This window comes from Hippopotamus amphibius, chromosome 8 (genome assembly GCF_030028045.1).
Source record: "Hippopotamus amphibius kiboko isolate mHipAmp2 chromosome 8, mHipAmp2.hap2, whole genome shotgun sequence".
Lineage (NCBI taxonomy): Eukaryota > Metazoa > Chordata > Mammalia > Artiodactyla > Hippopotamidae > Hippopotamus > Hippopotamus amphibius.
Genome location: NC_080193.1, coordinates 92,942,070 through 92,968,881, shown reverse-complemented (window position 1 = coordinate 92,968,881; position 26,812 = coordinate 92,942,070). Strand labels below are relative to the sequence as shown.

At 35.5% G+C, this 26,812-nt stretch overlaps 1 protein-coding gene across 1 annotated transcript in view; it reads left to right on the top strand.

Moving 5' to 3' along the window:
- SPAG16 (sperm associated antigen 16) overlaps positions 1-26,812 on the top strand; it is a 939,339-nt gene that overhangs the window by 33,430 nt on the left and 879,097 nt on the right. The window contains exons 5-6 of the mRNA XM_057746094.1: positions 3,500-3,637; positions 24,470-24,577. Of these exons, the coding sequence (XP_057602077.1) occupies positions 3,500-3,637; positions 24,470-24,577 (246 nt within the window). The remainder of the gene's footprint in view (positions 1-3,499; positions 3,638-24,469; positions 24,578-26,812) is intronic.

Sequence of the window (26,812 nt, the reverse complement as noted above, 5' to 3'; positions counted from 1 at the left end):
AATTGCAGTAAATCCATTAAATCTGGGGTCAGCAAACTAAGACCCTGGGGCCAGATCTAACCTGCCTCCTATTTTTTAAATAAAATTTTATTGGAACAGAGCCATGACCTATCTTTTAGAAATTGTCTATGATTGCTTTCACACTATTACATATAACAGCAAAGTTAATTAGTCATAACAGAGACCATATGTCCCAGAAACCTTTTTTTCCCCCCAAATTCTAAAGATTTATTTTCTCGCCATTTACACACAGAAAGATTATACACATACATAATATTCTATGAACCACAAAAAGTCTGCAGTGTGGGATTAGTCAGTGATATTTTTAACCATTTAAAAGTGCTCTGTGGACAATGATAATTTCCCTGGGGGTAGAATTAAAGAAAGGGTTAAAGTGGAGAAAATGTGATAGTGCATTTTATGTACCCTTACCAAGCATATATCAGTCATCTCTTTTCCTCCACTGGACTGTTTTGCTGGCTGTAAACAAGGTCAGGACTCACTCACCCTAAATGTACATTTTTGCTCTTTGCCTTTTCCTCTTATTACCTCCAACTCACTCCAACTCTTCTTTCCTTTATAGCTAAATGTTTTGAAAACAGGGTCTTTCTTTTCTTTCTTTCTTTATTCTTTTACATCCTATTTAATCCTTTGTTCTCTCCAGTTTGGCTTCTGTTCCTACCATTCCACTGAAGGTTGGATGGTAATAAAAATGCCATCAAAGGTAATAGTGCAATCATTTATAAGATTTAATTGCTATTTTAATTTTTTCTTAATTATAGAAGAAATGATAAATTAGTATATTCCTTTAATTTTCACAAAAAGGTAAATATTGCTGCTTTTAGCCAATAAAATTTGGTGTAATACGCAATTACTCAAATGTGGGTAGTGCAGTTACAGTTTTACCACATTAATTTATTTACATAGCATCTAAGTTAGAGGAATACATATCGCTTTTTTTTTTCTTATGGAAATAATTTCTTTAGTAATTTTTTTCCGCATTAAATAAAGCAAGTTTCTAAAAACCAATTTTATGGTCAGAAAACCTTTATGGTCCAATACATCAATCAATCTTCATGTCTTCTCTTCTGAGATAAGTATAAACCATATTCCAAATAGGGATAGAAAAGTGATTTTATGATTAAATGGTTATCTATTTGTTGTTACGTAAGTTGTGGCAAATATTTAGTATTGATTCAATTATCTCAACCTTTTAGATATTCTGCAGGGGTTCTCTTGCTATTTTTTGGTATCAGATAAGATATATAACACAAAACAGATGACTACTAATGTGTAATATATTAATAAAGTTAAGATTTATAATATGAATATGCTGAAAATTAAATGTTTTTAGACTAATTTAGCTCATCTTTAGCAAACTTTGTAGGGATTTCTCTGTTAATAACTATATTACTTGAAATGTTTTTCTATGCTCTGGTTGTTTTTTATTTAACTTTACTAATTGCTACATATAATAATTAAAATTGTAATTATTTACAGATTTATAAATGATTTTCTGATATTCCTTCTTATTTCACTGGGAAAATAGAAGTTCCACAACTCTTGCTTCCTCTCTACCAACCTGCCGCCTCTGTTCTAGGCATTCTCCCTCTCTCTTGTCACAGTGGTTGAGCCATGTACACTGTCATCTGAGGCCAGCGCTCTTCTACCGGATCCCAGCTCCTCTCACCTGCTCAAGCACATGACTCTTGCAATTGTCCCCTCTCTTCCCTGTGCTGTAAACATTTTCCCTCTCTGTTGAATCACTCCCATAAGCATAGACATGTACAATAACATGTCATATATTAAAAAACAGAAGAAAACAGAACACCCTGGACTCTACTTTCTCTTTTAGGTTCATCTTGATTTCCTAGGCTCTGCTTTGTAGCTTATCTCCTTGAAAGAGTTCGTTGCCACTTCCTCATTTCCTACTCTCTCATTCCTACTCTGGTTCCACTTTCATCTCCATGACTCTACTGAAACTTTTTCCAGTGACTTCACATTGCCAGATTCAGCCATTGATCCTTAGCACTGCTCCTGTTCATTCTACTTGCAGCGTTTGTCACTGTTATTCATTTCCTACTTCTTGCAACATTTTCTTCGCTTGGTCCCTGAGCCACAGCACTCTCCTGTCCTTTCACTACTTCGCTGCTCCCTCTCTTTCTTAGTGTCTATTTGGTAGTATTTCCTCCTCTTCCTAATCTTGACACAGTCCTAGGGCTTCCTTACTTTTCTCTTTACACTCACTTCCTAACTGGCCTCATCCAATCTTGTGACTTTAAAGTGTATCTACTTACTGATCATTCCCAGATTTAAACTGCATGTCCTGACTTTCCCCTTGAACTCGAGACATACTTGCAATGTTCATTTTCACTTAATTGTCCAGCAGACATATTGCATTTAACATGGATAAAAACGGTTCCTTGATTTCCCTAAGCACTCAATTCCTACTGCATTTGTCCCCATTTCACTAAATGTCTGTTTGTCGCTCAGCCAAAAACCTTGACGTCATCCTTGACTTTTCTTTTTTAACCAACACCTGACATCTGATTGTAAGAGAATCCTGTTGGCTCCATCTTTACAGCATGTCTAGAAGATACCCATTTCTCACAATCTTTACTGCTACCAGCTTTGTCTGAGCCACCAATCTCTCTCTCCTGAACTATTGCAGCAGCCTCCTAACTAGAATCTCTGGTTCTGCTCTTGCTTCTCTAGAGTCAATGTCTCCAAACAGATGCCAGACTAATCCTTTTAAAACATAAATTGATCAGTGTCACTTGTCTCTCAAAGGCTTCCAGTGGCTTCAGTCTGATTCAGAGTAAAGTCACATTCCTCTTTTTGGCTCCCTGCTGCCTTCCTGACTTATCTCTCATCACTCTCTTCCCTGCTCACTTAGTTGGCTCCGTTTCCAAGTACTCCAGATATACTGGCTTTTTGCTTTATATTGTACATGTCAAACACCTCCTTGTCTCAGGGCTTTTACATTTACTTTTCTATTGGCCGAGAATGCTCCTCTCTCACATATCCTCATGGCTTACTCTCTCATTTCCTTTAGTTCCCTGCTCAAATATCACTTTGTCAGTTATACTTTCTCTGGCCACCTTATAAAGGTCACAAACACTCCCCATCACTCTCTACTTCAGTCTCTCTGTTTCTCTTATCTTGCTTTATTTTACTTCATAGGCTTTCACCATCCACACTGGAATGGAAACTCCATTAGATAGGTAGGGACTTGGACATTTTTGTTAATTTCACCACTGTCTGCACTGGAGCATAGGAGATGTTCAGTTATGTTTTATGCACCATGTTGATATTAGTATTTAGCACATCATTAATATTTTTAAAATGTATTATAAATATTGATATTTTAATTTAAAAAAGTTATATTGCAACTTATTACTATAAACATTCCCTAAGACTTAACTTTTTGAAATGTACATAATTTAAACCAATTTAGTAGAAATAAACAATATAAAGTCTTTTGTTTGATTTATCCTAGGTATGAATTAATACAGAAGGGAGTAACTGAACTTAGAGATGGTGGGAATGTTCCAGATGTCTACACCCAGAATATGCTTTTAGAAAATGAGAACAAAATTTTGAAGAAGGATTTGAAGCACTATAAACAAGCAGCTGAGTATGTTATTTCTTAATGACTTTAAAAAATTTTTTGGACTAGATAAAAGTAAGGCATTGAATTAGCTAATATGGGGATGGTGGTTAATGCACCAGAGCTTTAATTCTGTAGAACTGAATTATAGGTCAATTCTGGGTGGAAAGAATGTGAAAGGCTTCACCACAAAGTTAATTGAACAGATGAGCAGAACACTCACAACTGTAATTCACCAACAAGTGTGGAATGCAGGGGGTTGTGCAGGAGATTGTTAATTTATGTAACATTTGCTTCCTTATATTTTCGATAGTCTGATCATGGCTTGTGGAAATCTTCCCCTATGAGGGTAAGCGAATTTCTGAAATAATAATAAGATTATAGAAAGCTAGAGGAAGGAAGGGCTAGTGTATTCTTAGTAGAGGAATTTCAGTATTTGAAAGTTCCCCAAAGAAAACTGTTATTCTGCAACTTCATAGCGTGAATTTATGCACAGAAGAGAAACTTAACAGAAACCAAATATCTCTGCATGTTTCTTTCTTTCTAAAATTAATGAAAAACATGCAATTTTTGGCAAACAAATTTAGATAAATGGGCAGCATTACTCTGGCAAAGACAAATATGTGAATGTGTTGACTTGGGGTGAATCTACTCATCTAAGACAATGTTAGATAAAAAAATCAATGCTTAGATATGGAGTAGAGACAGTTTATGCTTTGTTCATTAATTTTTATTAAACATTTGAAGAAGGGTTTTCTCTGTTAAAGAATCGTATTAAAACAAAAAATGAGATAAACAGAACTACCACATAGGAACATAGTAGTTCTAAGATCTTTGTAAAAAACTTAAATGTAAAGAAACAAGACTGTATTGCAAAGTGAAGGAAACATTTAAAATAAGAGTCTGCTTTTGAAAGGTGGTGGTAAATAAAAGATAATTTGTATGATTATTCAGTTATATGTACTTATAGAAATGTATTTTGCAAGTTATATATATTTCATATTATCTATGGATGTGCTATTTGGGATTTTACATTTTAGATAGAAGACTGTGATGATCCAGAGAATGATGTTACTAGAACCAGCATTCTCTCTATTCTCAGTTCCGTTTCTCAGAAGTGGTTTGCACTCTTGGCCCTGACACTGATTTTGTATAGACACCTAATGGATGCACTGGGAATTTGACACAGCAAATTTTTCAGAGTGCTGCCTGGCATACTGTTTCGGTTACTGATCTGCTTTGAATTATTGCTTGAGTTTGCTAATTTCTTCTGAATAGATAGAGCCTCTTTCTGCAATGAATTTTGCCCCAGTGATTTATTGAATATTATATTTAATACCTATAATCAAAACCATTTAACCTGTTACCCATGCAAATAATTAATATTAAAAGAAACCATGGTTCAAATAGATCACTCAAATGAAATCTGTCTCTTGTTCGTGTTTACTAAAATATCAGATTACTAAATGTTTTTAAAATCTGTGGTATTTACTAAAATATAGTTTAAGTTTCAGTGGGCTTATGGTGTCTCTCAAATCTATCTTACTTGTTATAAATAAACTTATACAAACTAGAAAAGGAAGATATTTATTTAGTTTAATCTACCTCACATGGAAAATCTGAGAAAAGCTTCTTGACCCTTAGTAAATGCCTAATATTTATATCATTGAATGAATAGTAAGCATATTGTGCTTCACAGCCCCTTTTGATGAAGTATGTCCCTATGGCCTAATTTTGTGGGTATATTCTCAGAAAATGGAGACTGAAATTTTGTAAAAAATTCCCAAAACTACCTCTGTCATGCTGCAAGTTTTCCCAAAATTGTAAGTTTCATCACACAGGTTTTTCAGTTTGACTTGTGAGGATATTTTCTCATTAGGAATTAGTGATAAACATGGGATTCTCTTTAAGGAGTTTACATTAAAGTTTTCGTTTTTAGGATTAAGGCTATTTCTTAAAGCAAGATAAATTTAGATGTCAAATACTCTTCTAATAATAATTAATATTTAATATGTAAAAAGAGTCAGGTTACAGATGTGTTATATATTATCTTGATTAAACTGGTAGCATTTAGTGATGTATCTAAAAAAATCAGCAAAACCATATAGCTGTAAGCTTAAAATTTATCTAGGGAGATTTGGCATGGAAAGAGTACTGAACTTAAAGTTCAAATACCTAGCTTCCAATATTCTGCTACTTATTAACTCAGTTTCCTTATTGTTATACTGGGAATAATTATGCATAATATTATTAACTCCTAGGGAGTGATGTGATAATTAAACAAGACAATCTGTATTAAAGAGCTGTGTAAATCACAAAGTGCTTTGAAAGTGTCAGCTATTATTATCAATATCTCTGAAGGCTGTCATCCCTGAATTTTTAAAAATTATCACATCATTATTACTTTTGAAATTCAGCAATGATGAAGCATGAAAGAAGAAATGAAAAGGGAAAATATTTCACTATAAAATATTTGAATTGCAGTAATTAAAAAAGAAATTGCCTTTTTCTCTGCTGTAAGCAATGCCAATTTTAGAACAGAGGCTTTCCCAATATTTGCTGCAAATGTAGATTACCTTCTAAAGTATATAATTTGGTGTATGGTGTATCTCTATGTATTGTGATGGATGTTAACCAGACTTATTGTGATTATTTTGCTATATATACAAACATCCAATTGGTATGTTGTACACCTGAAATTGATGTAATGTTATATGTCAATTATATCTTGATAAAAAAAAGTTTGGGAGAGAACTACTTAGAAAATTTCTTTACAGATTTTTTTTAAAGAACTTTTATTGAGATACAGTTAACATACAATAAACTGCACATATTTAGAGTGTACAATTTAGTATTTTTTTCTTATTAGTAATGTATATATGGCAATCCCAATCTCTCAATTCATTCCCCCCAACCCTCCCCGCTTTCCTCACTTGGTGTCCATATGTTGGTCTTTACATCTGTGTCTCTATTTCTGCCTTGCAAACCAGTTGATTTGTACCATTTTTCTATATTCCGCATGTATGTGTTAATATATGATATTTGTTTTTCTCTTTCTGACTCACTTAGCTCTGTATGACAGTCTCTAGGTCCATCCATGTCTCTACAAATGTCCCAGTTTCATTGCTTTTTAGAGCTGAGTAATGTTCCGTTGTATATATGTACCACATCTTTTTTATCCATTCATCTGTTGATGGATATTTAGGTCGCTTCCATGACCTGGCTATTGTAAATAGTGCTGCAATGAACATTGGAGTGCATGTGTCTTTTTGAAGTATGGTGTTCTCTGGGTATATGCCCAGTGGTGGGAATGCTGGGTCATATGGTAACTCTATTTTTAGTTTTTCAAGGAACCTCCATACTGTTCTCCATAGTGGCTGTATCAATTTACATTCCCACCAACAGTGCGAGAGGGTTCCCTTTTCTCCACACCCTCTCCAGCATTTACTGTTTGTAGATTTTCTGATGATGCCCATTCTAACCGTTGTGAGGTGATACCTCATTGTAGTTTTGATTTGCATTTCTCTAATAATTAGTGATGTTGAGCAGCTTTTCATGTGCCTCTTGGCCCTCCGTATGTCTTCTTTGGAGAAATGCCTATTTAGGTCTTCTGCCCATTTTTTGATTAGGTTATTTGTTTTTTTGATATTGAGCTGGATGAACTGTTTATATATTTTGGAGATTAATCCTTTGTTGATTCGTTTGCAAATATTTTCTCCCATTCTGGGGGTTGTCTTTTCATCTCACTTATAGTTTCCTTTGCTGTGCAGAAGCTTTGAAGTTTTGTTAGGTCCCACTTATTTATTTTTGTTTTTATTTCCATTACTCTAGGGGGTGGATCAAAAAAGATCTTGCTGTGATTTATGTCAAAGGGTGTTCTTTATAGATGTTTTTAAGGGAAAAACAGCATTATTAGAAAGATTTATAGTTACATTGAATATATTACATGTTAGATACTGGAGAGGAATGCTATAAGTAGTAGTTTGACATTCTTTCTTGGAAGATTAGAATATAAGTGTGCTTTTATATTGAAATATAGATCACTTGTTATTTTAAGTGCAGAGGACTAGAATTTAAGTGACGTCTCTCACATTTGCAGAGAACTGTTGGTTGAATGAAGACTTAAAAACATCACTTAGAGTTATCTTTCACAGTTAGGACAGTATTTCATAAACCATGTTTTATTTGGTAATTAACCCTCCACAATATTCACCTCAGTCTGAGGTGCATACACAAATTATGAGTTTTATTAATTAGAAACCTGTATGCTTGATTTTGTTCTGTACCTTGACTAGCATTTTATATCTTCTGCTAATAATGTCTAATGTAGACATTGCAAATATTCTCAGTTGGATGGCTTACTCCTAAAAGTACTTGTACTTAACATCCTGTAGTCTAGCTTTCACCCTGCCTATTCTACTCGTGTACGTCCTGTTTTTCATTCTTCTCCTCCCTTAGCTGCTGTGAGAACATGCTTTTCTGCCTCTACTTTTACCTCATAGACAGGCTTACCCTCCATGCTGCTTAAGGTCTCTCAAGCTGTGCTGTCCAATAACATAGCCACTAACTGTGTGTGGAGATTGACAGAACATGTTGAATTAGGTGGTGGTAGGTGCTGTGCAGAAAAAGAACACGAGTAAAGGAGACAGAAATAAATGAGGTACTGTTTTATACAATGTAGTGAGGAAACTCCTCTCAGTATCTGAAGAAACTGAAGGAGAAGGCCATGTGTAAACTTGGGAAAAGGGAATCCCAGGCAGAAGGGAAAGAAATACAAAGACCTATGTTGGGACAGCTTGGCTTGTTAGAGGATGAGCAAGGAGACCATAGTGACTAAAACCAGGGGCTGAGTGGTAGAGGCCTTTGTTTGAACTTTGCTTTTTTTCCTCTGGGTGGGATGTGAGGCTAATGGATGGTTATGAGGAGAAGCATAATGTAAGGTGGCTCCTGTGTGGAGAACAGACTAGATGGAGGGACATAATGGAAACAGGAAGAACACACATCCTGTGTAACCTTCTTACAGGTTGACTTATCTGGTTACAACATAGTAATAATGAAGTCAAACTAGCGCCTTATGGGACAATTAGGTTCTTGAAAGGACAACATCTGTTATTATCAAATTCTCTATTACTTACTAACCCCAGTCAAACTTTGGTTCAGAACAGATATTGATATCAGATCAGGTATTGTGGATAGAGCAACACAGATGCATACTATCTGCCACTTATTAGCTATGAGAATATGATTATTTCTCGGTCTTCTCATATGTAAGTGGGGTGACACTACCTGTCCTTGAGGGAATAATTTTAAAGTGTTTAGCACAATATCCATCACATGGTAAGTGCTCAGTAAGTATTAAATCAGTATGGATATTGCAGTATTCTTTTTTTTCCCCGTTCAGAACACTGACAACAGTTTATGCATATACATGTATATATTTTATTTCCTTATTCATTTTCTTTATGCTCCTGTAAGGCAAAGATTGTGCTTGTGTTACCCATCACAGTGTAGTGAGCCCTGTATCTAGTACACAGTGTTATTAAGTGGGTGGAACAGCATTATCGTTATCAACCTTATTATTAGCAGCAGCAGTAACACTGAGTAAATACCCGAGTGGTTTCTTTTCCAGAAGGCAGGTACGAGGCAATTTATTTATTTGCTTACATATATTAACTTTTTAATTCTAAACAAATATCAAGCATATAGGAAGTAAATAAAATAGAATAATGAATGTCGTGGGCCTGTCAGACAGTCTCAACACATATCAACTTTCTGCCATGCTCATTTCACTTCTGTCTCCACCCATACCCTACCCCACATCCCGTTTATTATATTATTTTTTACAGTTCTTTTTTTGAGTTATAATTACATAAATTGAAATGTACAAGTCTTAGCTACGTAGTTGTGACAAACAAGTGAAGTCTTGTAACCTCCATCCTCATATTAGTATAAAACATTTCTATCTACCCAAGAATTTCTTTTGTGCCCCTTCTCAGTCATTCCCTGCCCTGGCAATCACTGTTCTGATTTTATTTTCCACCTTAGATTAGTTTTGCCAGTTTTAGAACTTCATAAATGGAATCGTAGAAAGTTCATTTCTTTGCGTTTGGCATCTTCCACTCAGTTAAAGTCTGTAAAATGTATCTGTAACTTTTGCTTTTATCAGTAATTTGTTCCCTTTTATTGCTAAGTAGTACTCTATTGTATAGTGTATACCACAGTTTGCTTACCCTTTTTCTACTGATTTGTTTCCAGCTATGGTTATTATGAATGATACTGCCATGAACATTTGTGTACAAATCTTTTTGTGAGAATGTATTTTCTTTCTTTCGGTTAAAAACTTAGAAATGGAATTTATGAAGGGTAGATGTATAAGAAACTGCTAGTCCATTTTCAACCATTCAAGTTGAGTCATTTTACATTCTCAAAAGCAATATATGAGAGTTCCCATTGCTCCACATTGTCATCAACATTGAGTTTTGTTAGTCTTTTAAATTTCAGCCATTTTAGTGGTTGTACGGTGGCAGCTTGCTGTAGTTTTGATATATATTTTCCTGGTAACTAATGATATTGTGAACATTTGTGTGTGTGTGTGCGCGCTCTTTGGCCATTCATTGATCTTACTTTCTGTGTAAATCTTTTGCCTGTTTTTGGTTTAATTAGTTGTCTTATTTTTGAGTTGTAAGAGTTCTTAATATATTCTGGATACAAATCCTTTGTCAGACTATTGTGAATATTTTCTTCCAGTTTATGGCTTGATTCTTCAATTTCTTTATGGTGTCTTTGGATGAGCAGAAGTTTTAAATTTTGATGAAGTCTAATTTATCTTTTTCATAATATTGCTTTTGATATTTTGGCTAACATACCATTGCCTGCTCCCAGGTTACATAAATATTTCTGTTTTCTCCTAAAACCTTTAAAGATTTAGAATTCGTATTTCAGCCTGTGATCTATCTTTAATTTTTGTATACTGTGTGGGGTAGGAGCTAGAGGTTAATTTTCTTTCTGATAGGAATATTCAGTTGTTCCAGCACCATTCTTAAAAAGGTTTTTTATTCTTCATTGAATTTCTTTGGCATTTTTGTTGAAAACCAATTGACCCTATAATTGTGAATCTATTTCTATATTCTGTTCCATTAACATATTTGTTTATCCTTATGCTAATACCACACTTGTGATTGCCATAAGTTTAAGTTCTTAGAGTCAGGTGGGGTTAGTCTTCTAGCTTTGTTTTTCTTTTTTAAAGACAGTTAGACTGTCCTAGATCCTTTGTATTTTCATACAAATTTAAGATTCACTTTGTAAATTTCTATAGAAAGACAGGGTGGGATTAGGATTAAGACTGAGTTGAATATATAACAATTTGGGAAGAATGTGTGTGTGTGTGTATACACATATATTTATCTTTACATATATTTTTCTGGGGGGGAAGGATTGACATATTTATAAGTTTTAGTCTTCTATTTGTGTGGTCTCTCTCTCGTTATTAGGTTATCTTTAATTTAATGCTGTATATTTGTGAAGGAGCTTGAAATTTGTGCCTTTTACATCTAATTATCTAATGCATACATTTTTGTTACACTGTGAGCTCCATATAATAGGGACTTGTCGTGTGCTCAGTATATCCCCAGGGCCTGTAGCTGTGCCTGGCAAGTAGGAGAGACTTATGTAAATGTGTGCTATTAACATTTTGGCTCTTTAAAAAGCTTCTGACAGAGTTCAACACCCATTTATGATAAAAACTCTCCAGAAAGTGGGCTTAGAGGGAACCTACCTCAACATAATAAAGGCCATATATGACAGACCTACAGCTAACATCATACTCAATGGTGAAATGCTGAAAGCATTTCCTCTAAGATCAGGAATACGATAAGAATGTCCACTCTAACCACTTTTATTCAACATAGTTGTGGAAGTCCTAGCCATGGCTATCAGAGAAGAAAAAGAAATAAAAGGAATCCAAATTGGAAAAGAAGAAGTAAACTATTACTGTTTGCAGGTGACATAATAATGTACGTAGAAAATCCAAAAGATGATACCGTAAAATTACTAGAGCTCATAAATGAATTTGGTAAAGTTGCAGGATACAAAAATAATACACAGAAATCTCTGTTTTTAAACTTTTATTTTATATTGGAGTATAGCTGATTAACAATGTTGTGACAGTTTCAGCTGTACAGCAAAGTAATTCAGTTATACATATACATGTATCTATTCTTTTTCAAATTCTTTTCCCATTTAGGTTGTTGAGCAGAGTTTCCTGTGTTATTCAATAGGTCCTTGTTGGTTATCCATTTTAAATATAGCAATGGGTACATTTTTTTAATACACAGACATCTCTTGCATTCCTATACGCTAACAATGAAAGATCAGAGAGAGAGATTAAGGAAATAATCCCATTTACCATCGCATCAAAAGAATAAAACCCCTAGGAATAAATCTACCTAAGGAGGCAAAAGACCTCTACTCAGAAAACTATAACATACTTATGAAAGAAGTCACAGATGACACAAACAGAGGGAGAGATTTACCATGTTCTTGGATTGGAAGAATCAATATTGTGAAAATGACTGTACTACCCCAAGCAATCTACAGATTCAGTGTAATCCCTATCAAATTATCAAGGGTATTTTTCACAGAATTAGAACAAAAAATTTTATACTTTGTATGGAAACACAGAAGACCCTGAATAGTGAAAGCAATCTTGAGAAAGAAAAACAGAGCTGGAGGAATCAAGCGCTCTGACTTCAGACTATAATACAAAGCTACAGTAATCAAAACAGTATGGTACTGGCACAAAAACAGAATTGTAGATCAATGGAACAGGATAGAAAGTCCAGAGATAAATCTGTGCACCCATGGCCACTAAATCTATGACAAAGGAGACAAGAATATACAATGGAGAAAAGATAGTCTCTTCAAGAAGTGGTGCTGGGAAAATTTGACAACTACATCTAAAAGAAGGAAATTAGAACACTCCCTAACACCATACATGAAAAATAAACTCAAAATGTATTAAAGACCTAAGTGTAAGGCTGTATACTATTAAAACTCTTAGAGGAAAATACAGGCAGTATCCTCTTTGACATAAATCACAACAAGATCTTTTTTGACCCACCTCCTAGAATAATGAAAATAAAAAAAAATTAAAAATTGGGACCTAATTAAACTTAAAAGCTTTTGCACAGCAAAGGAAACAATAAACAAAATGAAAAGACAAGCTCAGAATGGGAGAAAACATTTGCAAACAAAGCAACTGACAAGGGGTTAATCTCCAAAATATACAAACAGCTCATGCAGCTCAATATCAAAAAGCAAAGAATCCAATCAGAAAATGGATGGCGGACCTAAACAGACACATCTCCAAACAAGACATACACATGGCCAACAAACACATGAAAAGAGGCTCAACATCACTAATTATTAGAGAAATGCAAATCAAAACTACAGTGAGGTATCACCTCACAGCAGTCAGAATGGCCATCATCAAAAAATCTATAAGCAATAAATGCTGGAGAGAGTGTGGAGAAAAGGGAACTCTCCTGCACTGTTGGGAATGTAAATTGGTACAGCCACTATGGAGAACAGTATGGAAGTTCCTTAAAAAACTAAAAATAGAGCTATCATATGACTCAACAATCCCATTCTTAGGCATATATCCAGAGAAAACCATAATTCAAAAAGACACATGCACCCCGCTATTCATTGCAGCACTGTTTACAATAGCCAGGACATGGAAGCAACCTAAATGTCCATCAACAGAGGAAGGGATAAAGAAGATACAGTACCTATATACAATGGAATATTACTCAGCCATAAAGAGGAATGAAATAGTGCCATTTGCAGAAATGTGGATGGACCTAGAGACTGTCATATAGCATGAAGTAAGTCAGAAAGAGAAAAATAAATATATAATATTGCTTATATGTGGTATCTTGAAAATGGTAGAAATGAACTTATTTGCAAAGCAGAAATAGAGTCACAGATGTGGAGAACAAACTTATGGTTACCAATGGAGGAAAGGGGGTGTGGAATGAATTGGCAGATTGGGACTGACATATATTAAGTACTATGTATAAAATAGGTAACTAATGAGAACCTAGTGTATAGCACAGGGGACTGTACTCAGTACTCTGTGATGACCTAAATGGGAAGGAAATCGAAAAAAGAATGGATATATGTGTACATATGACTGATTCACTTTGCTGTGCAACAAGAAACTAACACAACATTATAAAGCAACTATACTCCAATAAAAATTAATAAAAAAACCATTTTGGCTCTTTAGTTAAGCTTTTAATAATTTTTAGAGTAGTTAATTGATGATTTTTTCCCCTTTCATAGTATTACGTAGGAGTAGGCATCATTTTCCTTTTATGATGGGAATTTAAATGATTTTCTCTGAAGTTAAGTCTTGCCCCGTTTAGAGTACTGTCTTCCTTTGCTAGGCTTTTATATTAAGGAAATATAATGCAGACCAGAAAAGTTTTATTGAAAGTCCTGAAGATTAGGCAGGAAATAATAATGACTGGGATTGCTAAATAGAAGATTAAACTGTACCATTTTTAAAATAATGAAATACTTGATTTTATCTTCTGCCAGAAAATATAGGCATAAGGAAAATTAAATGGCTATTAAGATTGTGAAAAAATTAGGTGCTTTACTAACAGGCCCTAATTTCACTCACAAAATTCACTTCTATGAAAGGTCAAAGAGTACCCAGCGTTTCTGAAGACCCATTTAATTTAACGACTTTCAGAAACACACACTGTGGATAAAGATAATAATGAGACCCATAAAATTTCATGCTTCATTGTTTAGGTAATTGCTTGTTAAATTAAGGAAGCACTTTTTTCCAGACATGGGTATACCCCTTTCTTTTTTGGTTAAGAATATAATGAAAGTTTGCATCTTATCTGGTTGAGTGGCATTTTGGCTATCCGACAATTATTCCAATACAAATTTTAGTGAGTTAAACTAATTTATTTATAACCAATTGAGGAGAATGAAATAATTGGTAATTATATAGTACTGTTATCAGAAATTACTGATTCACGTTTGCACATGAGAAAAATACATGACAAAGATGGCCTACTTTGATTGGTGCATGTAAACAAGAAAATGTTTATATGATACCTTTGACCAAATTATGATAACAGAATAATTCAATAAATCTATTATTAAATGGTCACTCCAAAATACTTAGTAAAAATTATTCAGTTAATAAAAATTATTTTACTTGGAGCATTCAGTTATTAAATTACATTAATATGTTAAACATGGAGTTTTTGGGACAGTGCTTTTATACTATGAAAAAATATGAGTATCTTGATATTTTATAATTTAATTATATATTTTGATATGCTGCTTTCCTGAAATGGGGAAGTTAGTCATTCTACCGTCTCATTAAGGAGAGCATTTAAGTAGTGTATTCTTTATGATACACAAATATAAACAGAATGTTTCACTGAATAGCTCTAACTTCATTGTACTTGAAATAGAATTTCTGTTTGGTATCTGTCTTAATAAAAGTTTTTTTTCTTTTAAACACAAAGATGCTGCACTAATATAATGAGAAAGTACTACAAAGTTTAAATATTAATTGCTTATATGAATATTTCAAACTTTATTTTTTTTATTTTTTATTTTTTTTATTTTTTTGGGGGTACACCAGGTTCAATCATCTGTTTTTATACATATATCCCCGTATTCCCTCCCTCACTCGACTCCCCCCCCTCAAGTCCCCCCCATCCTCCCTGCCCCAGTCCTCTAAGGCATCTTCCATCCTCGAGTTGGACTCCCTTTGTTATACAACAACTTCCCACTGACTATTTTACAGTTGATAGTATATATATGTCTGTGTTACTCTCTCGCTTCGTCTCAGTTTCCCCTTCACCCCCCGCCCCCTCCCATACCTCGAGTTCTCCAGTCCATTCTCTGTATCTGTGTCCTTATTCTCGTCACTGAGTTCATCAGTACCATTTTTAGATTCCGTATATGTGAGTTAGCATACAATATTTGTCCTTCTCTTTCTGACTTACTTCACTATGTATGACAGATTGTAGTTCTATCCACCTCATGACATATAGCTCCATCTCATCCCTTTTTATAGCTGAGTAATATTCCATTGTATATATATGCCACATCTTCTGTATCCATTCATTTGTTGATGGGCATTTAGGTTGCTTCCATGTCCTGGCTATTGTAAATAGTGCTTCAATAAACATTATGGTACAAAGTTTCTTTTGGGATTATGGTTTTCTTTGGGTATATGCCCAGGAGTGGGATGATTGGATCATATGGTAGTTCTATTTGTAGTTTTTGAAGGAACCTCCAAATTGTTTTCCATAGTGGCTGTACCAACTTACAGTCCCACCAACAGTGCAGGAGAGTTCCCTTTTCTCCACACCCTCTCCAACATACAACATTTGTTGTTTCCAGACTTTGTGATGATGGCCATTCTGACCGGTGTGAGGTGATACCTCATTGTGGCTTTGACTTGCATTTCTCTGATGATGAGTGATGTTGAGCATCTTTTCATGTGTTTGTTGGCCATCTGTATGTCTTCTTTGGAGAAATGTCTATTTAGGTCTTCTGCCCATTTTTGGATTGGGTTATTTGCTTTTTTGGTATTAAGCTTCATGAGCTGCTTGTATATTTTGGAGGTTAATCCTTTGTCTGTTGTTTCATAGGCAATTATTTTTTCCCATTCTGAGGGTTGCCTTTTAGTCTTGTTTATGGTTTCTTTCGCTGTGCAAAAGCTTTTAAGTTTCATGAGGTCCCATTCGTTTATTCTTGATTTTATTTCCCTGATTCTAGGAGGTGGGTCAAAAAGGATGTTGCTTTGATGGATGTCATAGAGTGTTCTGCCTATGTTTTCCTCTAGGAGTTTGATAGTGTCTGGCCTTACATGTAGGTCTTTAATCCATTTGGAGTTTATTTTTGTGTATGGTGTTAGGAAGTGTTCTAATTTCATTCTTTTACATGTTGCTGTCCAATTTTCCCAGCACCACTTATTGAAGAGGCTGTCTTTTTTCCATTGTATACTCGTGCCTCCTTTGTCAAAGATAAGGTGCCCATATGTGTTTGGGCTTACTTCTGAGTTCTCTGTTCTATTCCATTGATCGTCCTTTCTATTTTTGTGCCAGTACCATACTGTCTTGATCACTATGGCCTTGTAGTATAGTTTGAAGTCAGGAAGCCTGACTCCACCAACTCCATTTTTCCTTCTCAAGATTGCTTTGGCTATTCGGGGTCTTTTGCGTTTCCATACAAATCATAAGATTTCTTTTTCTAGTTCTGTGAAAAATGCCATTGGTATTTTGATTGGGATTGCATTCAATCTGTAAATTGCTTTGGGTAGTACAGACATTTTCACGATGTTGATTCTTGCAATCCAGGAACACTGCATGTCCCTCCATCTGTTTGTGTTGTCCTTGATTTCTTTCATCAATGTCTCAAAGCTTTCTGCATACAGATCCTTTGCCTCCGTAGGCAGGTTTATTCCTAGGTATTTTATTCTTTGTGTTGCAATGGTGAATGGGAGAGTTTCCTTCATTTCTCTTTCTGTTCTTCTGTTGTTAGTGTATAGGAATGCAAGAGATTTCTGTGCATTAATTTTGTATCCTGCTACTTTACTAAACTCATCAATTAGTGCTAGCAGTTCTCTGGTAGAGTCTTTAGGGTTTTCTATATATAATATCATGTCATCTGCAAAGAGTGACAACTCTACTTCTTCTTTTCCAATTTGGATTCCTTTGATTTCTTTTTCTTCTCTGATTGCTGTGGCTAAAAATTCCAAAACTATGTTGAATAATAGTGGTGAGAGTGGACACCCTTGTCTTGTTCCTGTTCTTAGAGGGAACTCCTCCAGTTTTTCCCCATTGAGAACGATGTTGGCTTTTGGTTTTTCACACATGGCTTTTATTATGTTGAGGTAATTTCCTTCTATGCCCATTTTCTGGAGAGCTTTTATCATAAATGGATGTTGAACTTTGTCAAAAGCTTTTTCTGCATCTATTGAAATGATCACATGGTTTTTATCCTTCAATTTGTTGATATGATGTATCACGTTGATTGATTTGCGTATATTGAAGAATCCTTGCATCCCAGGGATAAACCCCACTTGATCATGGTGGATGATTTTTTCAATGTGCTGCTGCAGTCCGTCAGCTAGTATTTTGTTGAGGATCGTTGCATCTATATTCATCAGTGATATTGGTCTATAGTTTTCTTTTTTTGTGACATCTTTGCCTGGTTTTGGTATCAGGGTGATGGTGGCCTCGTAGAATGAGTTTGGGAGTGCTCTGCCTTCTGCAATATTTTGGAAGAGTTTGAGAAGGATAGGTGTTAACTCTTCTCGAAATGTTTGATAGAATTCGCCCGTGAACCCATCTGGTCCTGGGCTTTTGTGTGTTGGGAGATTTTTAATCACTGCCTCAATTTCCATACTTGTGATTGGTCTGTTCATGGTTTCTATTTCTTCCTGGTTCAGTCTTGGAAGATTGTATTTTTCTAAGAATGTATCCATTTCTTCCAGGTTATCCAATTGATTGGCATATAGTTGCTTGTAGTAGTCTCTCATGATGTTTTGTATTTCTGAGGTGTCCGTTGTTACTTCTCCTTTTTCATTTCTAATTCTGCTGATTTGTATCTTCTCCCTTTTTTTCTTGATGAGTCTGACTAATGGTTTATCAATTTTGTTAATCTTCTCAAAGAACCAGCTTTTAGTTTTATTTATTTTTCTTATGGTTTCTTTCCTTTCTTTTTCATTTATTTCTGCTCTGATCTTTATGATTTCTTTCCTTCTGCTCACTTTGGGCTTTCTTTGTTCCTCTTTCTCTAGTTGTTTTAGGTGTAAGTTTAGGTTGTTTATTCGATAATTTTCTTGTTTCTTAAGGTAGGACTGTATTGCTATAAACTTCCCTCTTAGAACTGCTTTTGCTGCGTCCCATAGGTGTTGGGTTGTTGTGTTTTCATTGTCATTTGTTTCTAGATATTTTTTGATTTCCTCTTTGATTTCTTTAGTGATTCCTTGGTTGTTTAAGAGTGAATTGTTTAGCCTCCATGTGTTTGTCTTTTTTGCAGTTTTTTTCCTGTAATTGATATCTAGTCTCATGGCGTTGTGGTCTGAGAAGATGCTTGATATGATTTCAATTTTCTTGAATTTGCTGAGGTTTGATTTGTGACCCAAGATGTGATCTATCCTGGAAAATGTTCCATGTGCACTTGAGAAGAAAGTGTAGTCTGTTGTTTTTGGATGGAATGTCCTATAAATATCAATTAAGTCAAGATGGTCTAATGTGTCATTTAAAGCTTGTGTGTCTTTATTTATTTTCTGTTTGGATGATCTGTCCATTGTTGTCAGTGGGGTGTTCAAGTCTCCCACTATTATTGTGTTACTGTTGATGTCCCCTTTTATAGCTCTTAGCATTTGCCTTATGTATTGAGGTGGTCCTATGTTGGGGGCATAGGTATTTAACATTGTGATCTGTTCTTCTTGAATGGATCCCTTGATCATTGTGTAGTGTCCTTCCTTGTCTCTTTAATAGTCTTTACTTTCAAGTCTAATTTGTCTGATATGAGTATTGCTACTCCAGCTTTCTTTTGACTTCCATTTGCATGGAATATCTTTTTCCATCCCTTTACTTTCAGTCTATATGTATCCCTTGGTGTGAAGTGGGTTTCTTGTAGGCAGCATATAGAAGGGTCTTGTTTTTGTATCCATTCAGCCAGTCTTTGTCTTTTGATTGGAACATTTAATCCATTTACATTTAAAGTGATTATTGACATGTGTGTTCCAATGACCATTTTCTGAATTGTTTTGGGTTTGTATTTGTAGGTGTTTTCCTTTTCTTGTGTTTCCTACTTAGAGAAGTTCCTTTAGCACTTGTTGTAAGGCTGGTTTGGTGGTGCTCAATTCTCTTAACTTTTGCTTGTCTGTAAAGCTTTTGATTTCTCCCTCAAATCTGAATGAGATTCTTGCTGGGTAGAGTATTCTTGGCTGTAGGCTTCTCTCTTTCAGGACTTTCAGTATATCCTGCCATTCCCTTCTGGCCTGCAGAGTTTCTGTAGAAAGGTCAGCTGTTATCCTGATGGGTTTTCCCTTATATGTTGTTTGTTGCTTTTCTCTTGCTGCTTTTAATATATTTTCTTTGTGTTTAATTGTCATTGGTTTGATTACTATGTGTCTTGGTGTATTTCTCCTTGGGTTTATTCTGTATGGGACTCTCTGTGCTTCTTGGACTTGGTTAATTATTTCCTTTCCCATGTTGGGGAAGTTTTCCACTAGAACCTCTTCAAAGATTTTCTCAGACCCTTTCTTGTTTTCTTCTTCTTCTGGGATGCCTATAATTCGAATGTTGGTACGTTTAAGGTTATCACTGAGGTCTCTGAGACTGTCTTGTATTCTTTTTATTCTTTTTTCTTTTTCCTGCTCTGTGGCAGTTATTTCCCCCATTCTATCTTCCAACTCACTTGTTCGTTCTTCTGCCTCAGTCATTCTGCTGGTTATAGCATCTAGAGTATTTTTAATTTCAGTTATTTTGTTATCCATTGCTGTTTGTTTTTCTGAGTTCTTATGAACTGTTTCTTGTACTTTCTCTATTTTGTTATCGAGATTTTGTATCATTTTTACTATCATGACTCTAAATTCTTTTTCAGGCATTTTTCCTGTTTCCTCTTCATTTATTTGGTCTTGTGGGTTTTTTTCCTGCTCCTTTGCCTGCATGGTGTTTCTTTGTTTCCTCATGGTTGTCCAAACTTTTGGGGTTGCTTGTCCTGGTGATAGAGGTGTTTATAGAATACTGTCCAAGCCTCAGACTAATGTCCAAGTATTGGATTAAACAAATATTAAGTCTAGGAAACACATACATGTATAAGACACACAATTACTGAATCCGTTAGGACATAAGGCTCTAGAAAGACCTGACAGAACCCCAGTGTGCTATCAGATATTCAAAGAGAAACCCAACAGAAATTGACAACTGAAACAGAACAAATCAGAGACAAAAGCAAAAGCAAACAAACAACAAATAACACCCTACACATACAAACATCAATCCAGGGAGATTTTGTAAGCTAGGATCAAATATAGAAAAGAGCCAGAGTACCACCAGAGAGAATGGAGATTCTCAGAATGTAATTAGACAACTGTACTAAGAACTAAGATAAAGACAAAAGCCTAATATTAAATACCAAGGCAGTGCGTCATCTGGAGAATAGAGCAAGGAGTCTGAGCAGACCGATAGTGTTGCTTATAAGTATGTTAAGATAAAATAAACTTAAAAAGGCTGGAAGAAAGGGGAACAGAAGAGCGTAATGTGGTTGGAAATATGCAAATAAAAAGAAAGGAATAGAAATGTATAAAAGATAGGGATGAAAGGAAAGTATGAGAGATATTTTGTCCGTACTACCAAAAACTTAGCTAGATATAGAAGTATATAAAAAGGCAAAAAAAAAAAAAAAAAAAGAATAAAAAATATGATTAAGAAATTATATTATAAAACTTGTAGATCCCTTAGGGCTAAGATCGTATTTAATAAATCAAAAAAAAAAAAAAAAAAGAGAGAGAGAGAGAGAAAGAAAAAAAAAAAATTCCAGAACTGATCCCAGAATGGACCAGTTCAATAGGTATTGATACTACTATTTCTGTTTCCTTAGCGTCTCAGCTCTAAGTGTCCTTCTCCTTGCCTTGGGTTTTTTTTTGCATTATTCTGTGACCAGCAGAGGTTCCTTTATTGTTCTTCTGTAAGCCTCGGTGTGTGGAGAGGGAGAGGGTACAGTAGTGGCTCCTTCTCCTGGGAGTGAGTGAGCAGTGGCGCACTGTTGTTTCAGTCGGGCTTGGAGGTGCCTGTTGCAGAGGGCGCTGGTGGCTGAGGCGTACACAGAAAGTCTTAGAGTTGGGCCTCTCTCGGGGTTTTTTTCTTTTTGATGCTGTTGTTTTTTTTTTTTTTTCTCTCAGCAGCCTCCCTGCTGCTGGCGTTGCAAGGGGTTTAAATCTAGCCCCGCCCGAGTGCCTGAGGGTGCTTGTTATCCCTGAGCGCCTTATGTGACCCACAGGGCATCTCTCCACTGCCTGTTGCAGAGGCACCGAAAGAGAGGGAGAGGCTATGCGCGTGGCTTCTCCCCCCCCCCCGCCCGTGAGCCTGCAGCCTCCAGCCGCCATCATGGCCGGGCAGCTCTCAGGGGCAGGCACTCCTCTCCGCGGACCTCCTCCCTCCTGTCCTCTCGGTCCGTCACCCTACCGGCAACAATGTTTCTCACCCTGAACCAGCTCTCCGGTTCCCACGCTCCGGCTCCCGGACCCTCCGTTCAGCCGCGGATCGATGTCTCGGTCCGGGAACGCTGAGCTGCGCTGCGGACCCTCCGTATGTTTCTCACTCCCTCCCGTCTGCCACAGCTCCGCTGCTTCCCCCTCTTTGAGCCCTCGTAGATGCCTCCCTACCGGGTATGTCGGGCTCCCCGCAGCCCTTTCTGGTGTCCGAGGCCGTCTGCTGGTGTTCAGCTGGTTCTCTGTGGGAATGACTGCGTCCTTCCGTGCATTCCCAATGCATCTGTGGAGAGGGATGCACTCCACGTCTCTCTACTTCACCGCCATCTTTTCTCTCCTCCTCAAACTTTATTTTTTAGTACAACTTTTGTTTTCCTTTTATTAAGCAGATGGGCAGTAGGAAGGTCATAATAGGAGAAGCATCACAATGAAATGAATTTAAATTGTTTTACTGAGTAGACTTCATTTGTGCAAACAGAAAGCAAGTCTCTGAGAGCCAATTTAATGGTCAGAAAAACTTTAAGGTCCAATACTTCAATCAATTCCTATGCTTTCTTTCCTGGGATGAGTACAAGCAAGACTTTAAATGTGTATTTAAAAAGTGAGTTGATGTAATGCTACACATCTGTGGTTCTGCTTAAGAAACTTTGCAGCATTATTTTTCTAAGTTTCTTTTAACCTATTATGGGTTTACATTTCAGATAAGATAAATAAAATATAAGCTCATGAAGTAATTCATCAAGTTTTTGAAAATAGTTTTAGTAGACTCAAAATAGATGTTTATAAAGTTTAAATTCTTTTATAGAGATATAGTGTTACTAACAATCATGTATCCTGATATTTTTGACCCATTAGAGGATATCAACCTACAGGTAGGCCCCCTATTTTAGGTAAACAAGTGTAGCTGTTAGAGGAGTTGAATACACCTGCTCTACATTACCAAATAGTGATGTAACGGTGACGGCGACAAGTCACATTTACTGGGTATTTTCTACGTGCAAGATAGCGTATGAGACACTCTACACACTTTTCGTATAGGTGGATGAGAATTCAGGTGACGTTCTTGTGTTTAAACAACAAAATGTGAACTCAGCCATTTATCTTTTCCAGTCATTCTACTTAAACTCTCTCCTCCTTTTCACTCACTACCCTACTCAGGTACATTTTGGCGGCGGAGGTGTTCTCTCTTTTTTTGGCCCATCTTCACTCACACGTACACATAGAGTTAAAACCTGGAAAGAATGAACTGGTTGCTTATCTAATAGTTGGAATATTCTGCAGATGATTTTTCAAGTCTGAATATTTTAATCAAGATATTCTTGTGCCTTCAAGATTGTTGGCATGGAAATGAAGTTGAGGGTTAGATGGTTAAACTATGAAGTACCGTGACACATTGTTTGTTTACATGTGGTCAAAACTACAACATTGACAGTAGGATGAAGAACAACACAGGTCATCCAGAATAAGTGGGAGGTGGTAGGATAGAGGGAAGGAAGCAAACTTGGAAGAATGGAAAAGACACGTTCACCATATGCCACGTGTGACTTGATCTTGCAGCAAGAAGTCTCACTGATCATAATATGTGCCATCAGAAGTCTGAAAACCTAAACTCGTACCACTACTTTGGCAGCATCCCAGCCACCATTCCTCGATGATTGCTCTGACATAGCTCCTAAAGCAGAAATCTACTGCATGTGTTTATTTCATATGAATCTGAATTTTGAAAGATGAGAGGCAGATTTATTCCATTCTGATCTTTTTGTGAGCTGTCAGTACTCTAATTTAGTCCATCCATATCCCAGAATGTTAGAATCTCAATGCAGTAGCACTTTGTCAGTTAACTAAGACTGTTAGATAACTACTTTTACCTTATAAATTATATTTTACATTATTATATTGAAACTGACTTACATTATAGAGGTGGGTGAAACATTCCCGTTAATTTTTTCACATATGACTTGTGGTAAGGTAGAATACTCTTGCTTGCTTTATGCCGGGATCTACAGAAGATATATCCAGTAGAAGAATGACACTGATATTGAAGACTTTTCTCATTAAGTTACCAATTATTTTAGTAATATGATCTGTAAGTGGTATATATTTTTCACATGCCTTACCAGAATGAAATCTTGGTTTTCTGGAATTTATGTGATTTCTTTTTTACAATTATCAGAACTGAGTAACCCACTTAATCATATATTCGAGCAAGTTCAGAATTAAATTTTGTAAGGTCTTTTTCCTTTATTTGTAATTATTTTGAATTATCCTATTTTATATGTATTTCAATTTTATAAACAAATTGTCTTTGAAAATAGATGGACTATGAGTTATTGTGGCAGCATACTTTTAATTTTCCTTTATTTAAATGAAATGTGAATGAATTATATCTTTGAAACTACAGGTTTTAGTCTGTTCATCCCCACTCTCATATACATTGTATTGGTTGGGATATTTCAGTGAGAATTATAATGGAATCTTTGCTTTTCAATAATCTTTTGAACAGCTCAGTACTGGATTTGAACTGATAAATATTTTTTTTCAGAAAAGAATTAGCAGTGATTTTTAAAGTTGTTATTTTTATTTTTCAGCAAGGCTAGAGAAGATCTGCTGAAAACTCAGAAAGAACGTGATTTTCATCGAATGCACCACAAGAGAATACTCCAGGAGAAAAATAAATTAATTAATGACCTCAAAGGGTAAGCTGCTACTATTTGTTGGCATATTTATTAATGAGCTATTTAAATGGTGTTAAGAAATTTGGCCATGGAAGAAGGTTCCAGGTGAAATTATTCATTCAGCATTTATTGAGCATCTTCTGTGTGCCCTGTGTTTGAAATACAAAGATGAGCAAATTTAGGTCCTTGCTGTCAGGGTTCCCAGAGAGTATTAAGTTGTGTGATGGGGGAGGAGTTAAACAGAAATATAGTGAAATAAACTGCATTGTTTTTATGCCAGCCAAGAGGTGGTCACCCTAACCAGACTGGAGAGTGAGAGTGTTCAGGGACCTATTTCTAAAGGAAATGAATTCTAAAGTATGAGTTAACAGAGACGGGAAGTGAGGGCAGCATCCTGGGCAAAGGCACCAAGTTACTGGAAGAAAATGACCTGTTTGTCAAATTGTAAGCAAAGAGAGCAAAGTGCAGAAGCAGCTTGACAGGGGCGAGGTAGAGGGCACCGTGTAATGAATAACCTTGAATTTATGCTAAGGCTTTTAGAAATTATTCTAATGATATTCAGATTTACTTCCCTCTGCACCTCCCTTCCACTGACTCTCCACTCCCCAAAAAATAAGAAAAGAATTTATAATCTCTAACTAAAATTCTCCTTTGCTTGTTCTGGGGCAGTGCTGTCCAATAGAACTTTCTGTAATGTTATAAATATTTTATATCTGCACTCCCCCATATGATAGCCAGTCAGTCACATCCTCTACTAAGCACTTTCAGTGTGGCTAGTACAACTGATGTATTAGATTGCTGATTTTATTTAATTTTAATTAATTTAAGTTTAAATTAGCCACATTTGGCTAGTGGCTACTGTATTGAACAACATAGCTTAGGGATGGTCAGGATAATTGCTGTCTTTTGTAGTGATTATAGTCATTATGGCTATTATGATTTCTTAATCATAGGCTGTCTTGTGGAGCTTCAGAATCAATGTACTTTCAAACTTAGCAATATATTAGAAATTAGAGTTTTTCTGATTTTTATTAACTGAATCGCTATAGAAATAAAACACCAGTTTAATAAAAGAGAAATTGCATTAACTTGGAAAAAAAAAAAGCCTTGAGAGTGTTTATTCATTTACTTTAATCAAAGCTCTTGGTTTTATATTTTGGCCTAAATTATTTTTTTGGTTCATAAAATTGTTCCAAGTCCAGAAAAATTTGGAAAAAAATGTTTGAAATGATTTGTTTTCCTCTTAACAAAAATATTAATTGAGAGATAGTACAATGTAATGGAAAGAGCTTGGATTTTGGAGTTAAACATTGGAATCCTGGCTCCACCACTTACCTTTGTGTGATCATTGTAATTCTGTTTCTTATCTGTAAAAATTGTCATAATAAATGTACCTAATACAGTGTTTGGAACATAATAGAGAGTAAGTACTTTGCATATACCCTAACATTGAGAGTATGTGCTAAATATATACTATTTCATGTGGATTTCCCTTTTGCATTCTTATACAGGTCTTTTTTTAGAACTGCAAGTTGTATTTGTTTTAAACTTTGTTTTAAACTTTTATATTTTAATATTTAGAAATTAATTTTTATATCTTTTATATTTGGGAATTATTCTACTCTCAGGACAATAAAGAGGCCTGTGGCTCTTCTGAAGTCATGTAGAAGTCTATAAAGGTAGCTAAACTTTTTCTTGTACAAAGATAATTAATTGCTGTGCCTTGAACAGGGTGAGGTACCCATTTGCCCAGATGAAAAGCCCAAAGGTATTTTAGTAGTGGTGTGTGTGTGTGTGTGTGTGTGTCTGTGTGTCTGTGTGTCTGTGTGTGTGTGTGTGTACATACACGTAAACATATGTGAGTTTGAATCACAGTACATTCTTCATGGGAAAGATCTCAGATTTGAATCCGTTGTCACTCTCTGTGCTGATACAAGCAGGCTTCAGTACTTCAGTTACTCAGGTTGATGACAGTCTCAGAGTACCTTTGTATCCAGTTGTGGCAGCTGAAATACGGTTGTTCACTGTCACTACTTGGATGTTTTATTCATGGTAAATTGTTTGAGTTTTTAAATTATTTTTTTGAGACTTCTAGCCTATGTTTAAAAATAGATCATAAAATTTCCTAGAATGTTTAAAGAGAATACTATTATAATTTATTTCACGTGAAAATTTAGCATTTTCAGATTATACTTTTTGTCATCCTTTGGAGCCCCAGTGAAAAAACCCACATTACATTGGAATGTAACTACACTT